We start from the raw sequence: 17,475 nt of genomic DNA, 5'->3' as shown, positions 1-17,475 counted from the left end.
CTTCCTTTCCTTCTCTATACTCTTCTCTTCCCATTATTATTATTTATTATCATTATTATTATTATTATTATTATTAATAACCTCCACGCTTCTTTCCACTGAATTTCGGAGCATGGCTGTGGTGATTTGCTCATTCAGTCACAAGAGCATTACCGAGATCAGGTGCTGATGTCAGGTGATGTGCTAGAACAGGTTTGGACTTCTTCCTTCTAGTGAAGGGAAACTGTAATGCTTCAGCATACAAAGACATCCTATGCGATTGTGTGCTTCTAAATTTGTTTTCCTGATATTTACATCTAGATGTGTCAAACAACTTGGAACATGGTACCTCTGGTGGCTGATCATCTAATTTATAGCCAAGCAAAATTATTGGACAATTTTAAAGTAATTTAAAGTACATAACGTAATATTTGGTTGCATATTACTGCAACTATAACTATATCAAGTCGGTGACCTGTTGATATCACCAAACTGTTAAATTCTTCTTTTGTGTTGCTTTTACAGGCTTGTACTGCAGCTTCTTTCAGTTGATGTTTGTTTTTTGGCATTTCTCCCTTCAGTCTCCTCTTCAGGAGGTGAAATACATGCTCACTTGGGTTAAGGTCTGGTGATTGACATGGCCAGTCTAAAACCTTTTCATCCCTGGTAAAGTCTTTGGTTGTGCTGGCAGTGCGTTTTGGGTCATTGTCTTGCTGCATGATGAGGTTCCTTCCAATTAGATTGGATGCATTTCGCTGTAACTTGGCACACAGAATGATTCTGTAGACTTCTGAATTCATTCTGCTGCTACCATCATGAGTTGCATCATTAATAAAGAATAGTGAGCCCATTCCAGAAGCAGCCATGCCCAAGCCATGACACTACCTCCACTGTGCTTGACCGATGAGATATGTTTTATATCATTAGCAGATCCTTTCTTTCTCCACACTTTGGCCATCTTTTTCCATGTAAATTGACTTTTGATTTCATTTTCCTGCTATCAGCATAAGTTACATTATCAATAAAGATTAGTGAACCTGTTCCAGAAGCAGCCATTCAAACCCAGGCCATGACACTACCGCCACAGTGCTTGACCGATGAGCTTGTAGGTTTTGGATCATGAGCAGATCCTTTCTTTCTCCACACCTTGGCCTTTCCATCACTCCATCACTGGTAGGGGTTTATCTTGGTTCCAGAATTTTTGTGGCTCATCTCTGCATTTCTTTGCAAATTCCAATCTGGTCTTCCAGTTCTTCCTGTCTGTTTGCATCTTGTGGTACGACCTCTATATTTCACTAGAATTTTGTTGGTTACTATTTCACATTAAAAGTAGAAAAAGCTCTGACATGATTTGTCTTTTCATTTTTTTTTATCTTTTATCTATCTCTTCTTTATCTATTACTTCACAAAAAACTGCAATTTTAACAGTGTTTTTATATCCACTGTATACCCACTTCAGGTTTAAAAAAAAAAAAAAAAGGAGACAGTGAAGGACATAACATTAATGATGTTTCTGCTTCCACTGCTAGTTGTTATGATGGAAGCAATTAAGTGAGAAAACATAGGAAAAAGAGCTCATCTACACTCTCAGCACTTTGAAGCCCCATGAAATGAATGTCATGTTTTGACAACAGCTATTTTCATCATCAACCATTCTGAATATCTACTGAGATCACCTTCTACAGCCTCAGAATCACTCTGTTTGCACAGCTGATGAAGGACATGTATCCAAAACATCATGTGTCTTTGGAAACTTTCTGTACTACACCTAAAATATAATGTGCAGGGGTTCCTATTAAACATCTGAAAAACAGGCATAAGTATTTACAGTAAATATCATCCTTTCTGTCATTATCGTACAGTAATTATCCTGCAATTATTGTAATAGCACACTGAAAACTTGGCAACAGACAGTCCAACTGATTGCAGTGCTATACAGGAAGTATTATCTTGTCTATAGCGTCAATTCCTTTGCAGCATCTCAGAAAATTACTGCTGCTCACCTGATGAGCATCCAGATCGATGATGGTGGCCCTGGAGACGCCCTCCACTCGCTCGAACAGAAACTGTAGAGAGAAAACACACAACGGTCGGATTTTACAGTTTCACAAGAAAAAAGACGCCGTGCTTGTGTGTACATTTACATGCCAACAATCAGTATGTATGTGGGAGAGGAGGGCAAAACAGAGAAAAAGACTGATGTCTGAGATATTTATGCATTTGTTGAAAGAATTCTTTTTTTTTTCCTTATTTAATGATGGCTATACCATAATAAAATATATTTTTAAAAAATGACATTTGTATTAAATGGCATTTGATGTTCTTGGCTCACTTCCTTTTGAGCTGAGTTATTAAATGTTTACAAAATGACTAGTCTTAAAAATAAAAATGGTTAATATATTCCCAGTCACATTTCTTTTATTTGCACCCTATGGGACAATTTGTGCCTCTGCGTACAAAGAGTATCCATGATGCTGTTTATTTGAGTAAGGTCTATATGTAGACTGCAAGCTGGGGAGATAAACCCTTTAATGTTAGTGAAGATTATGTACATCCCCGAATACGAGCTAAAATCCTCTCAGAAGACCTGTCTGCTCGGCTCATATTAACTAGCTGGCTATTGCTAGTGGTGACTATTTTGATTATTTATTTAAAAAAAAAAAAAAAAAAGCCTGGTTATCTAATGTTATCTAGCTGACTAATATATGCAGTGCATATTCAGATCATATATAAATATGACTTAAATTTCTCAGAAGTTATATCTAGATGGTTCATTCCAAAATCTGTGAAGATACAAGGAGAAGCTGTATATGGAACACATTCTTCCTATTTCCTACTTCCTGTGGTCTGTGATCTGCAGACAGACATTATTGGTTTATTTTGCTAATAATGCAGATATGTATATATTGGATATTTTAAATAAATATTCTAATTATGTTGCCCAAAAAATGAAAAATGATTACTTGTACGTTACATTCTATGCTAAGCAGTGAACGGAATGTGACAGTTAAATGGCCTAAAACAGAGGATAATCTACATCTGCTGCTACATCTGCAGCCTATTATTCAAAAAAAGGATGTTTTGAAATGCTTGTGCTGTACCTTAATAGCAAGTGTGATGTCGGCGTACGCACAGAAACCCCCTCCCTTGTCGCTGGAACAGTGGTGAAAGCCTCCTCCTGAGACAGAAAGATAGAAAGGCAGATCGAGTGCTATCAGCCATACACAGCCCCTCAGGAGATCCCATTAAAAAAAAAAGAGTCCCACTGGGCGGATAGCAGGACTGAGGTGCAATAACAAAAAAGGATCCTGTTTTCCAATACAACAACAAAGCTTATCACCTGGGTAATTCATGCTAAACAGCGATTTACATGTTTATCTGAAGACAGAGGTTCCCAACTCCAGTCCTGGAAAGCTGGAATTCAGCACAGTTTGGAGATTTCCCTGCTCAAAAACATCAAATTCAGCTCAATCATGTTTAGCGGGTGTGTTAGATCAGTTTCTAACCCAAGCACCAATGTTGGCTAGATGTTTTTAAGTTGACGCCTACTCTCAACCTGTTGAGGTGTTTAAAATATGCTGCTGCTACCAACACAACACACACTAACATCTCCATTTTACTACTGTGTTAGGAATAATCCACTACCCAAATAATATCAGGAATATCACAGCTAGTGGAACAGTGGATTTACCCAGGTGAAGGTGAATAGCAACACTTTTCCATGTCTTAACGTTATATTTACAGCTTAGGACACAAATAAAAATAAATATATGCCAAATATAAACATAATGTAAACTTACGATGAATCACTAGACATAGCAGGCTTTTTTAAACTAGATCGCCTGTGTGTCTAAGCAGAGAAAATCTCCAGGTTAACACTTCTGGGGTTTGCTACACTGATTGTGATTTGCTGAGTAAGAGAAAGCAAAAAAAAAGGCCAGTGATTGGTCATTTTGTTTAGTAGCCGTATGTTTCCCTGATTAGCTTTACGATTTATTAAAAAGTTTATTTAAAAAATGCATGACCTTTGCAGCACTGTGAAGTGCATTATGATTAAACATGCATAATAAATTTAAACTTCTGTTCTGAAAAGGTCAGAAGGAAGTAGAGTTTATTTTCCTCCTCTGGTTGCTGAACATACTTATCCACCAGGCAACTATGAATAAGAATCTAACAGCCCAGATATGGATTCTGCTTGTCCCAGGCACCTGAACTACTGATCTGTACAACCCTGTAATTCTGGAAATATCAAGGTCTGAAGTTTCTCTAAGTGCTTTATAATAACATAGTCAGAACACAGAATGGAGTACAACTTAGCAAACATTTCATCCTAATCGCTCTATTTATGTCACAACAGTGCTTTTGTTAAATAATAATTTTTAATAACAACTCACGGTAATTACACAAAATAACAAACAAATGAAACATACGCGCTGACTAACATTACCATTTAACATTGCCTAAACAGCCTGATAACAAGATAACACTGTAGGCTAAACAAAATTAAAGACTATGAAAAAGAACTCACCCACGTTAATTGCCCATCCTCTGTCCATGGCGAGCTTTCCAGCCTATAAAACAAAAGAAATCTGAAGTAATCCATTATATACACACATATATACATATACATACACACACATAATGTGTGTGTGTGTATGTATATGTATATATGTGTGTATGTATATGTATATACACACATATATATACACACACACACAGACACAGACATTCTAGGGAGACGCCACACGTAAATAAGTTTTTTGAAGAGTTTTTGGAGTGTCTGAAGAGTTATGAAAGGGCCATGCTTCAGGATCTGTGACTACATTATGCACGATGATGCAATTTTAACACAGGCTTTGAAACATGCTCTTATTAAATCTATGGAATTTGGAGGGTTGGCTGCTGTAAAAAAAAAAAAAAAAAAAAAAAAAAAAAGAAAAAGAAAAAATTGCAAATGTTGAAATTAAAATAGCAAGTGCTTTTCTGAGGAAGGCCGTTAGCACTGATTTATTGGCACAAATCAACAGTCAAATACTTAAAGTTTCCAAAAACCTCACACTGTTCTATTCACTGCAATCCTTAAGCATTTCATAGCTACTAAAGTACATACATAAAGAATGAAAGTCCTCATGGTAAAGTTTTAAACTTGCAATCATGATGTTAAAAATGGGTCTATCCTAAAACAAGACAACCATCAGAAACATAAGACGAAATCAAAAATCTTGAAAAATATTTGAAATGGTTTCCATAACCCTCTCAGTCTCCAGAGTTTATCTGTAGAAGGCAGTGTATGACTGAGTTAGACATTCACCGGCCACTTTAACAGGAACACCTGTGCCCTTGCATATTCATGCAATTATCCAATCAGCCAGTCAAGTTGCAGCAACACAATACATAAAATCATGCAGATACACGTCAACAGCTTCAGCTAATGCTCACAACAAACACCAGAATGAGGTCAGAATGTGATCTCAGTGATATGTGGTATGGTTATTGGCGCCAGACAAGCTGGTTTGTGTATTTCACAAACTGCTGATCTCCAAGTATTTTCACACACAACAGTCTCTAGAGTTTACACAGAATGGTGCAAAAAAAAAAATCCATTGAGAAGAAGTTCTTTTGATGAAAGAAGTCAGACCAGGAAGGCTACAGTAATTCAAGTATCCACCCTTTACAGGAGTGTTGAGCAGTCAGTCAAGAAGAGGAATCTGAGGCTACAGTGGGCACAGGTTCACTGAAACTAGACAGCTGAAGATTCAGTGAGTCTGTGCAGGTGTACTAGTGTTCCTACTGAAGATGTCAGTCATTGTATCTCAAAATCTGGAAAGAATAATGGGAAAAGGATCCAAAAGATGTTCAGAGAATATGAAAGGCACTTATAAAAACGTTGCCATACAACGTTGCTGTAGAAAACGTTGCCATACAAGTTATTAGAGAATATATACAGAAAGGCAGGTGCAAGCTTTTGAACTGACAAGGTATTATTTTCTCACTATTAATATTGTGCATATTTTGGCTATTTTACCATGTAAATGGTCAAGTAAAGAATAAAACTGCTTATGTAAAAAATATGTAGAAAAGATTCCATAACATGCAAGCAGAATTCCTAACAGGCTCTACAGAGGATTGCATCACAAGTAAAAATGCATAATGAATATGCAATTTGGAGTGTTTCTAATTTGGAGTGTAAATTAATACAACAGAAGGGTAGGTATTCAATTTGTAAAAGCTGATTTCTGTCATTTGGACCAAAGATAAGGCAAACATATTCAAGTTTCTTGAAATCATTATTTAATATTACAGCAGTAAATGTGATTTCATATTAGATTGCACGGCCGAAGCCAACAGGATTCAAAAAAGCCATTATAAAGTTTTTTTTTAATAGTATATTTAAAAGAACATACAATCATGTCTAACCTCTTTTCTCTTATATTTTTTGAAAAGTTTTGTGTTTCGTCGCCTTTAAATCTGTTATCACTGAGCCATATTTATGCAAATGTCAGCAAGTTTCACATGAAAACCTAATTTCCATACTGCTTCATCCATTATATAGCACGTAACATCATTCAGCGATGTTTAGCAATTTAGCAATCTTAGTAAATGTGGCTTCAGTAAAGAAGACATTCATTCAAGGGTGCATATTCAAGAGCGAAATACGTGGATGAGGTACGGATAAATGTTTCTCTTAAATTGCTATATCTTCTCAATTGTATATTTCAGACACTTTTTCTGTAGTGTAAGGTCGTATAAAAAATATTACCATAACGTGCATGTCTGTTGGAAATTGCTTTTACTGGAGCATGTGTACAACATTTATAAACTCTACGTAACAGTTTATAAAAAATCTGGAAAGTAATTATGACACAAAAATGTGGTCAAAAAAAGAAATTTACAGGTACATTTACAGCCAGTGCAGGTACATTAACAGGTTAAATGGTTACGGCTCTGGGTTACTGATAAAAAGGTCGAGGGTTCAAGCCTCAGCACTGCCAAGCAGCCACTGTTAGGCCCTTGAGCAAGACCCTTAACCTTCTCTGCTCCAGGGGCACCATACTGTATATGTGAACAAAAGAATTTCACTGTAATGTATATGTGACAAATAAAGGCTTCTTCTAATGCATATCTCTCTGATGTTGTTAGACATTTATACCAGAATTTTTAGCAATTGTCAATTTATTATTTCTACTTCCAGTACACACAAGTTTATGTGCAAGTTCAGGTAGTAATCCAGAGGCAAGCACTGGTGAGAAAAGTCCATGTAATCAATATACCATACACTAATGCCCCTCTCCTGTGAGGAAGCCACAGCAGGAAATAGAGAACCTCACTCACACATTTTCTACAGTTACACTAAGAAACCGCACATGCATGCACACACACACACACACACAGATACAGCCTTATTAATACAGTGATTTTCCCGAGTCCCAGTACAAGGCTTTGCATGATGACAAAGTTATCAAGGTGTTGGCTCCAAGAGGCACATCCCTCCCTCTCTCACTCCTCTCTCTCTTTCTCGCCCACCACTCTAAATAACTAATTCCTCTCTCTCTCTCTATGTTGTTCTTCACCCTTTGTTTCTCTACCAATAGTTCCCCTCTCTTTCTTTCCTTTTCTCAGCCTCCATCTCCTTGATACTGGACCCACCTGCTAGAGCATACGATGTTTGAAATTGCAATCATCCTTCACCAATTTGGGGAGAATAGCTCGCATATATTGGCCTATGTATTACATTTTTGGAAAGCTATTAAGCTGCCGCTCCAAATGTCAAGCAGAATCATTTTGATGGAACCATCAATCACTGACACATCTCATACCTCTCCACAACCCTCATTCACACACATTAAGCTGAGAGGAAGCGTCACACATGGCTGCCAGCGGCAAACAGCCACGGCAGCTACAGACTGCACTGCCTGTGTCAGCGTGGCCGAAAAAATGCCACGTGTTGTTTTTTGTTGTTTTTTTTCCTGCAAGATGGATGGAAGCAGTTTGGCTCTTTTTAAAGTCCTAAAAGGGAGACTAGGCGCTGCCTACATCCACTTTTATGTCTCTTCTTTATTTCTGTACCACTGCTGCCTCTCAGGACAGTGTAAATTCAGACCATGTCATATCCACCCCAGTCTTGATGAAGAAGAAAAGCAAGAAAAGAACTGCAGCTGAAACATATATTGTACACAAACAAAGCACACACACACACACACACACACACACACACACACACACACACACACACACACACACACACACACAGAGTCCCAGTCTAACTTCCTCCATAATGGCCTGGAGAATTTAATTAAGAGGTTTGGGAAAAGGTTTGAAGCCTCTCTGTCCCTGTGGTACAGCAAACCAATTCCAAACAACACCTACACACAAACTCTTCCCTCAAAGCTCTGCCACATGCTGCTCCACAGCCAGACGAGACCGGTGGTCAATTAGCAGTGCGTGGATGCTAGTGAGAAGGGCTAGACGGGTGGCGTAATTACACTCTCCATCTCAGAGACAGAAAGAGTGATGTGAAGCAGACTTATCACAAGCTCCAACCATTATGGATGAGTCCACCAAGGCGCAGGTGCCCCACCATCACCATCTGGCACAGCTATATAGGAAAAACTGATGTATTTCTGAAATCTCTCTCTCACTCACTCATTCACTAGTTATTATTTATACTGAAGTGCTATTGAATTCTCTGTTGTGATTGGTCAAAAAGTGTTGATTAATTTTCTATAACAGTACAGATCTGACAGTAATGCTGTCAGACGTCCCTAATAAATATAGAAATCTGATGCTGAAAATATACTTGTCTAACGTTAGCTAAGATGAATATATTCTGACAGATTTTATTTCACATTAATGAACTGAAAATATTCTCCATTTACCATGAGGGAGCCCATGCGAGCATCTTCTTGTGAGATGACTTGTGAGTGTGCATGAGATTGGTGGAAGGTGTGTGGAGCTTAAAGGAAGTGTGTAAATATTGGTAAGCTCAAAACACCTCCTACGCAAAACGCATATGAAGTTGGCAGATCTGGTACTTCAATATAATCTGCGATAAATGTCACTGGATATCATAGTAACATAATATTGTGTAGGTCATCAAACCGCTCCAAACTGGTTCTGAAGCAGCTGAAACCTGGTCAGCAGGAGCCATCCCTGGTCTTCAGGACTATTTTGTGCACACTAACTGGTACATGGTCAGGGAGGCTGCATCCAATGGCGACTCCACCAACTTGGAGGAGTACATGGCATCAGTGACCAGCTACATCAACAAGTGCATTGATGATATAACTGTCTCCATGACCATCACTACACACTCCAACCAAAAGCCATGGATGACTCCAGAAGTGCGTGTGCTGCTGAGGACCTGAGACTCCACCTTCAGAGCAGGTGACAAGGTGGCCCTAACAGTGAGGGCCAAACTCTCCCAGGCCATCAGAGAGGCAAAGTGCACACACGTCCAGAGAATCCGCAGCCATATCCAGGACAGCGGCTACATGCGGCACATGTGGCAGGGCATCCAGGCCATCGCCAGCTACAGGACATCACCACCTGCCTCTGACAATGGTGCCTCACTTCCAGATGTGCTGAACAACTTCTACACTCTGTTTGAGGCGCAGAATGACATGGTGGTGAGGGAGACCACCCCTCCTCCAAATGACCAGGTGCTGTGTCTTACCACGGCAGATGTAAGAAAAACTTGCAGAGTCAACCCACAGAAGGCTGCTTAACCAGACGGCATTCCTGGCAGAGTGCTCAGAGGATGTGCAGACCAGCTGGCATATGTTCCCACTGACATTTTCTCAATGAAGTCTTCAGTGTCCTGCCTCAATGACTACTGTCCTGGCGCACTCACACGCATCATCATGATATGCTTCGAGATGCTTGTCATGAGGCACATCAAGACCCTGCTGCCCCTCATGAGGCACATCAAGACCCTGCTGCCCATCCAGACAACGCCATCAACACCACTCTCCATCTGGCCCTCACCCATTTGGACAAAAACATATGTTTGAATGCTGTTCACAGACTTCAGTTCAGCATTCAACACAATCTTTCCTGAATGGAAAGCTAAGCCTGCTGGGCCTGAACACCTCTCTCTGCAACTGGAGCCTGGACTTCCTGACTGGGAGACCTCAGTCAGTCCAGATTGGGAGCAGCATCTCTAACACCACCACACTGAGCACTGGGCCCCCCAGTGCTGTGTGATCAGTTCACTAATGTTCACTCTGCAGACTCACGACAGTGCGGCATTGCACAGCTCGAATCACATCAGCAAGTTCGCCCATGACACGACCATGGTGGGTCTGATCAGCAAGAATGATGCGTCAGCATACAGAGAGGAGGTGCAGTGGCTAATGGACTGGTGCAGAGCCAACAACCTGTCTCTGAACGTGGACAAAACAAAAGAGATGGTTGTTCACTTCAGGAGAGCATGGAGCGACTACTCTCCACTGAACATCAAAGGCTCCTCCGTGGAGATTGTCGAGAGCACCAAATTCCTTGGTGTTCACCTGGCAGAGAACCTCACCCTGGTCCCTCAACACCAGTTTAATAGCCTAGAAAGCCCAGCAGCGTTTCTGTGAAGGCTGAGAAAAGCCCATCTCCCACCCCTCATCCTCACCACATTCTACACATGGACTATCGAGAGTATCCTAAGCAGCTGCATCACTGCCTGGTATGAAAATTGCACTGTCTCGGATCGCAAGACCCTGCAGCGGATAGTGAGAACAGGTGAGACAATCATCGGAGTCTCTCTTCCCTCCAGACATTTACACCACACTCTGCATCCACAAAGCCACCAGTATTGTGGATGCCCCACACACCCCTCACACAAACTCTTCACCCTCCTGCCACACACATACACTCATGCACACACACACACTTATACTCAACTGAACACCATTCGACTCCCTTAGCAATTTTTGCACATTTCTTTCTTAAACTGCCACTAAAACACACAAAATACTGTATTGACCACCTGTATTTTTGCTGCTAACATTTATAAAAATATTATATTTTTTGTCACTATACTTTCTACCTGGCTGCTACCCCAATAACTGCTATGTCCATATATGTTATAAGCTTATCTTCTGAATACTATGTCATAGTATGCTATGTTTACATTTACAGCATTTTATTATTATATTGTTATATCTTTCTGCACAACCTGTTTACATCTGGCACTTTATCCACACTAGAACTGTGTATTGGTCAGTGCTGCACTGTCTTTTGCTGTGCATATTGTACTGTTTCAGTAATTATTTTACTGTCTTCCGCTGTTTGCACGTCTGCACACGTGAACTTTATGTAGTCCTGTGTAGGTCTGTGTAGTCTTACTTAGTTCTGTGTAGTTTCATGTAGTTCTGTGTTGTTTTATGTAGCACCGTGGTCCTGGAGAAACGCTACTTCATTTCACTGTGTACTGTATCAGCTGTATATGGCTAAAAGGACAATAAAGCTACTTGATTTGACTTGATCATTATATCGCACAAGCTTAAGTACCTCACCTTTTTTCAGTCTTGCCAATTCCAAACCACTAGCCAGCTCACTTCTATTATACGACAGCTACCCCAACTGGAAAGGGTGAAGATTAACCCGAAACATGTGAAGCCAGCAAACTGCAACTTTTCGAACTGCTGCTCATGCTGCATCACAGGGCAGTGTAACATACGTGCAGGGAAGTGCTATACGCCCTCTTCAGCATACACGAGCCCACAAATACCTGCAACTGGTTAGTGTCAGTGTGTTTGACAGGGGAGAGAAAGAGTATGTCATCCCTACCACCCAGAGAACATGCTCAGTATGGCTCCCTTGGATTACTGGCCACAGATGGCTGTGGCTTCCTTGGGATTCTCACAGTCTCACATCAGAAGACTGAACGCTTTTCTGTTGCGCCACTAGGGAGCCCCAATTTGTTCCCTATTAACCACACAGTGCACTATTTATGTGTCAGCCATTTTGTAGTGTTGCTTGAAGTTTCAGTGGACAAAGCATATTCACTGGTCAGTTCACTATATTGTTACCCACAGAGCACCATAAATCCAAAAACTGATGCAGAGTACTTCAGCACTAAAGCAACACAATGTACAGCAAATTTTTTTAGCAGAATTTTACTGGTCAGGACGAATAACAAAGCAGCCAAATCTGTACAGAAATTTCATATTTACTATATATGATCTTCACTAAGTTAATAGAACTAAGGGTTTAAACCTTTTCAGCATTTTAGCCATCACTGTGCAGTTCTACATGCAGTACATGGGCACTTACACAGACTGGAAAAGGTCGTAGGAATTAAGGGCTCAGCCCTTGACTGGTTTAGATCTTATTTAACCGATCGCTATCAGTTTGTAGATGTAAACGGTGACCACTCAGCACGTTATCGAGTAGAATATGGCGTTCCGCAGGGTTCAGTCTTAGGCCCACTGCTTTTCACGTTATACATGCTCCCTTTAGGTAACATAATCCGCAAACATAATATTAGCTTCCATTGTTATGCTGATGACACACAGTTATACGTCTCAGCTAGGCCAGATGAGAATTGCCAGTTAAAGAAAGTTGAGGCATGTGCGATAGACATAAGAGACTGGATGCTAAGCAACTTTCTCCTGCTAAACCCAGAAAAAACAGAGGTTCTGGTACTGGGACCACAAGCCGCTAGAAGTAAGTTTAGAGATCACACTGTTACTTTAGATGGTCTCTCTGTTTCAAGTAGTCTAACAGTAAAAGATCTCGGTGTGATTATAGACTCTAATCTCTCATTTGAGGCGCATGTAGATAATGTAAGCAGGTTAGCATTTTTCCACCTCAGAAATATTGCTAAGATTAGAAATATACTTTCGCTAAGTGATGCTGAAAAACTAGTCCATGCATTTATCACGTCCAGATTAGATTACTGTAATGCTTTACTATCTGGATGCTCGTCTAGATGCATAAATAAGCTTCAGATAGTTCAGAACGCAGCAGCGAGGGTCCTTACTAGGACTAGGAAGTATGAGCATATCACGCCAGTCTTATCTACATTACACTGGCTCCCAGTAAGATTCCGCATCGATTTTAAAATATTACTCCTAACCTATAAAGCATTAAACGGTCTCGCTCCGCAGTATTTAAGCGATATGTTAGTACCTTACGTTCCGCCACGCCTACTTCGCTCTAAGGACGCAGGCTGTCTATCAGTACCACGCATTGCCAAAACCACGGCAGGGGGCAGAGCTTTCTCTTACCAAGCCCCAAAATTATGGAATAGTCTCCCAGTTAATGTACGTGAAGCAGACACGGTCTCAGTGTTTAAGTCGAGGTTGAAGACTTATTTATTTAACCTAGCATTTAGCGACTAGTGTTTTTATCAAAGGAGTAGATCTGGGGGACTCGTGGATGTTGAGTTTTATCTCCACACGGTGACTGTGAGTGTACCTAACCACTTTCCTTCTCCTTCTGCCGAGCTACACTCCTGAGCTGCCGGTGATCCAGACCTCCCCCCCCCCCCTTCACTCTGGACCTGTCCACCGGCAATGCTTCATACTGCCACGAAAACGCTTCAGCTGTTTTCCATGGACTACACCAACACACATTGTGCTCACACACACACGCACACTACAGTGTAAACCCATATGAGGATGGGTTCTCTGTTGAGCCTGGTTCCTCTCAAGGTTTCTTCCTATCACCATCTCAGGGAGTTTTTCCTTGCCACCGTCGCCCTGCTTGCTCATCAGAGACGGCACACACACACACTTCACTTTACTTTTGTTTGTGTAAAGCTGCTTTGAGACAATGACCTTTGTAAAAAGCGCTATACAAATAAAAATGAATTGAATTGAATTGAACTTACAGTATATTCATCCAATCAACATATTATAATTTGTTTAGGTATTGAAACAATTAGTTAAAATCTTCAGTGAAATATTACAGAAGTAAAACCTCAGAGGAAGTAACTACATCCCAAGTGTATGCCACTTTAATGCCTCCCTCTGAGAATATCCACTTCTCCGCGCTTAGCTAACTTATTAGCAATTCCTGAAACTCTCTCTCCAAACACACTTAGCTTTGACAGCGCAGCATTCATGCTTCCTTTGTGCTGCTTATCTCCCCTGCCAAAAAAACCCAGTCATAAGTCTATTCCTATAATAATTTCAAAAGGGGATGTTAGGCTTAATGCAGCCTTGCTATCTGGGTGTCCTGCAGATGTTCAAATTAGCCATTCCTCCCCAGGTAACACTTGCTTCTGCTAACGAGGTGTGCACAATGGCTCTTCTCTCACTATCCCACAACCAAAAGCACTTTGTTTTCTGAATAAAACACTAAATTGTGCCCAGTGACCATTGACACTATTCCCCTTATTGCTTATGCTACAACATATAAAACGCTGAGGCAGTAAAAGGCAGACCTGGAGCATGATAAACATTTATGAATGAGATGTAGCAGCCATTACAGGCTGCTATAAAACCACATTCTGAGATGGAAAATTAACATTTGCTTTGAATGAAACATGATCATTGGTTGTATAATAGCCTCAGGCAAAGATTAATAATATGGGATGTAAGGCACACAGTGTCACTACTCAGTGAATTTAAAAACACACCACTTGCTCCTCTAACACTGATGTTATTGGTCATTTCTAAAGGCCATCTTCCCATGTTTAGAAAGTAGTCAGTTTAGAAGAGCACTCAGAATGCTCATTTAGCTATAACTTCCCACTGGAAATTCATGAGTATATAAATATCAAGATCAGATCATTGAAAAAGAAGACCTTATATACTTTATCTGTATCTAACACTACAATGGCATTCTTCAGTCCCAGATTCTCCACCCAAAGGGAAAGGGAAAGAAATGTCACATCTGTGCTGACGATGAATGTACAGCATTCAAATGTAACACAGAATCTAAAGGTCTTGATATCATTTTGTTCTGCAGTGTGTGTGAGATTCTCTGAGGGACCTACCATAATAGTGCCGCCAGTCTGGGTGCGTAACGGTCTCAGCACCTTGCGTTGCACCAAGAAGTTGGGCAGAAAAACGAGAGGAGGGATTTCTGTGATGGTGGCAACCACCAGAGACCACTGGAGACATAAAAACACACACATTTGCTTGCTGAAACATAAGTGTTGGTTATATATTGGGATTAAAATGACAATCAGATCACAACAACAAACAAGGGACAACAAAGTACCTGTGAGACAAGAAATAAAAGTATAAAACAAATATGTGATGGCCTGGGAAATCCTTTCATAGGTTCAAAATTTCTACTAAATTTAACTGTTTAACTGTCTCTCTTTTGCATGTATCTCAACCAGAAGTAAAGCTCCAGCATTTTACATCCTGGTTGCCTCCAGAAATGAAAAGGGGGAAAAAAAAAAATCACATTTAAAGATTTTATTCCAATTCCACTAAAAGACAGCCCATCTACCCTGATGTTTATAACCTAATCTACTTATGAAAAAGTCTATTACTGCCATTTTTTTTAATTATACGTTTATAAACGGAAATGACTTGAGTGCTGAATTTGATTATCAGTATCATTCTCATCAGTCTCTGTCTCATCACTTGACTGATTTCTGTTCTACTGACTAAAGTTCTTTTTATTGTTTTTTTTTTTTTTAGTTTGTTTAAACATTTTTAAAACTTTGTTTGCTCTCATCTGTATGGAGTGTGTACTTCTCAGTTTTGACCATGATATGATGGTGCAGGAGCATCAGAGACATTTTGAGAATTGCTATCTGCTTACAAATTGAATTGCTTATGCTTATGTCCATTTCTTGCATGTACACTATATGGCCAAAGGCTTGTGGACACAAAGAAGCACACGATTATACAGAATGTCTTTGTATGCTGTAGCATTACAATTTCCCATCACTGGAACTAAGGGGCCCAAACATGTTTCAGCATGACAATGTCCCAGTGCACAAAGCGAGGTCCATGAAGACATGGTTTGCCAAGGTTGGAGTGGAAGAACTTGAGTGGCCTGCACAGAGCCCTGACATCAACCCCACTGGAACACTTTTAAGATGAACTGGAATGCTGACATCAGTGTCTGACCTCTCTATTGCTCATTTGGCTGAATGGGCAAATCCCCACAGCCATGTTCCCTGAAGCATGGAGGTTATTATAACAGCAAAGAGGAACTAAATCTGACATGGGGTGCTCAAAAGCACATATGAGGGTGATTATCAGGTGTCTACAAACTTTTGGCCATATAGTGTATCTATCCAACAGCTTCATCAAAGCCTGACATTCTTTGCATGAGAAAAGAAGGCAGCGAAGGCAAGGTTAGAAAGCACCCTAAATAAAAATGTTTTCAACATTTCTGTTTTCTTAAGTTGAGATGTCAAGGTGTATTATTGGCAGAAAGACCTTTGGTCAAAACAAGGTTTTTCATCATTTTTTCTGTTTTCCAGAATTCAGCTACGGCGACATCTGATGGGTTTTCCCAGACCACCACACAAATCATATCATTTATATTTAATATTGTGGGCCCAGTTTCCCAAAAGCATTGTAGTGTTATGTTCATGCTCATTTTAAGCATGTGTTCACACTACCAGCTTGAGATACACAATACTTTTGAAGAACTTGCCCACAGTCAGGTAAATCAAGTCCCAAATTAACATATGGCTCTTTAGTGTCAGTTTGTTGTTTGGAGTTACTGATTGACAAGTCACTAAAGTACACTATATGGTCAAAGGTATGTGGACACCTGACCATCACTCCCATATGTGGGTCTTCCCCCAGACTGTTGCCACAAAGTTGGAAGCACACAATTGTTAAGGATGTCTTTGTTTGTTGTAGCATTACGATTTCCTCTCACTGAAACTAAGGGGCCCAAACCTGTTAGAGCAGGACAATGCCCCTGTGCACAAAGCAAGGTCCATGAAGTCATGGTTTGCTAAGGCTGGTGTGGAAGAACTAAAGTGGCCTGCAGAAAGCCCTGATCTCAACCCCACTGAACACCTTTGGGATGAACTGTAATGCCGACTACACCCCAGGCCTCCTCACCTGCCACCACTGGCTGGCCTCACTAATGCTCTTGTGGCTGAATGAGCAAATCCCCACAGCTACGCTTCAAATTCTAATGGAAAGACTTCCCAGAAGAGTGGTGGTTATTATAACAGACAAGGGAAACTAAATCTAGAATAGGATGTTCAACATGCACATATGGGTGTGATGGTCAGGTGTCCACAAACTTTTGGCCATATAGTGCATGTTACACAGCACTAGAAAAGGGTAAAGCATATACATATTTGGCCACAGTGGAACTGATATACCTCTCTCGAGCCCTCCAAGATATCGTTCTGCATGCAGAAAGAGAATAAATACACAGCATTTTTAAGGGTAACGAACTCTGTCCAATTTATAGAACTGATACTTCCTAACTGAACAAAAGTTGTCCATCATCTGAGAACAGTCTCATGCTGGTAAATGGTAAGATTTGAGGGTGGAAAACACATTCCAGCTCAGTGGTAATTCCCCAGTGCTCTGTTGTCAATACACATTCGGATCACGGAGAGAA

The 17,475-nt window shown here is 40.3% G+C and overlaps 1 protein-coding gene across 2 annotated transcripts in view; it reads right to left on the bottom strand.

The window, feature by feature from the left end:
- Positions 1 to 17,475, bottom strand: part of hdac11 (histone deacetylase 11) — a 40,940-nt gene that overhangs the window by 15,759 nt on the left and 7,706 nt on the right. For both annotated transcript variants that reach the window (XM_026932743.3, XM_034314370.2), the window contains 4 exons: positions 14,915 to 15,031; positions 4,508 to 4,550; positions 3,081 to 3,157; positions 1,983 to 2,045 (listed from right to left, as the gene is read on the bottom strand). In XM_026932743.3, coding sequence (XP_026788544.1) covers positions 1,983 to 2,045; positions 3,081 to 3,157; positions 4,508 to 4,550; positions 14,915 to 15,031 — 300 coding nt within the window. The remainder of the gene's footprint in view (positions 1 to 1,982; positions 2,046 to 3,080; positions 3,158 to 4,507; positions 4,551 to 14,914; positions 15,032 to 17,475) is intronic.

The sequence above is a fragment of the Pangasianodon hypophthalmus genome, chromosome 20, assembly GCF_027358585.1.
Source record: "Pangasianodon hypophthalmus isolate fPanHyp1 chromosome 20, fPanHyp1.pri, whole genome shotgun sequence".
Taxonomy (NCBI): Eukaryota; Metazoa; Chordata; class Actinopteri; order Siluriformes; family Pangasiidae; genus Pangasianodon; species Pangasianodon hypophthalmus.
This window is presented reverse-complemented; position numbering and strand designations above follow the sequence as displayed.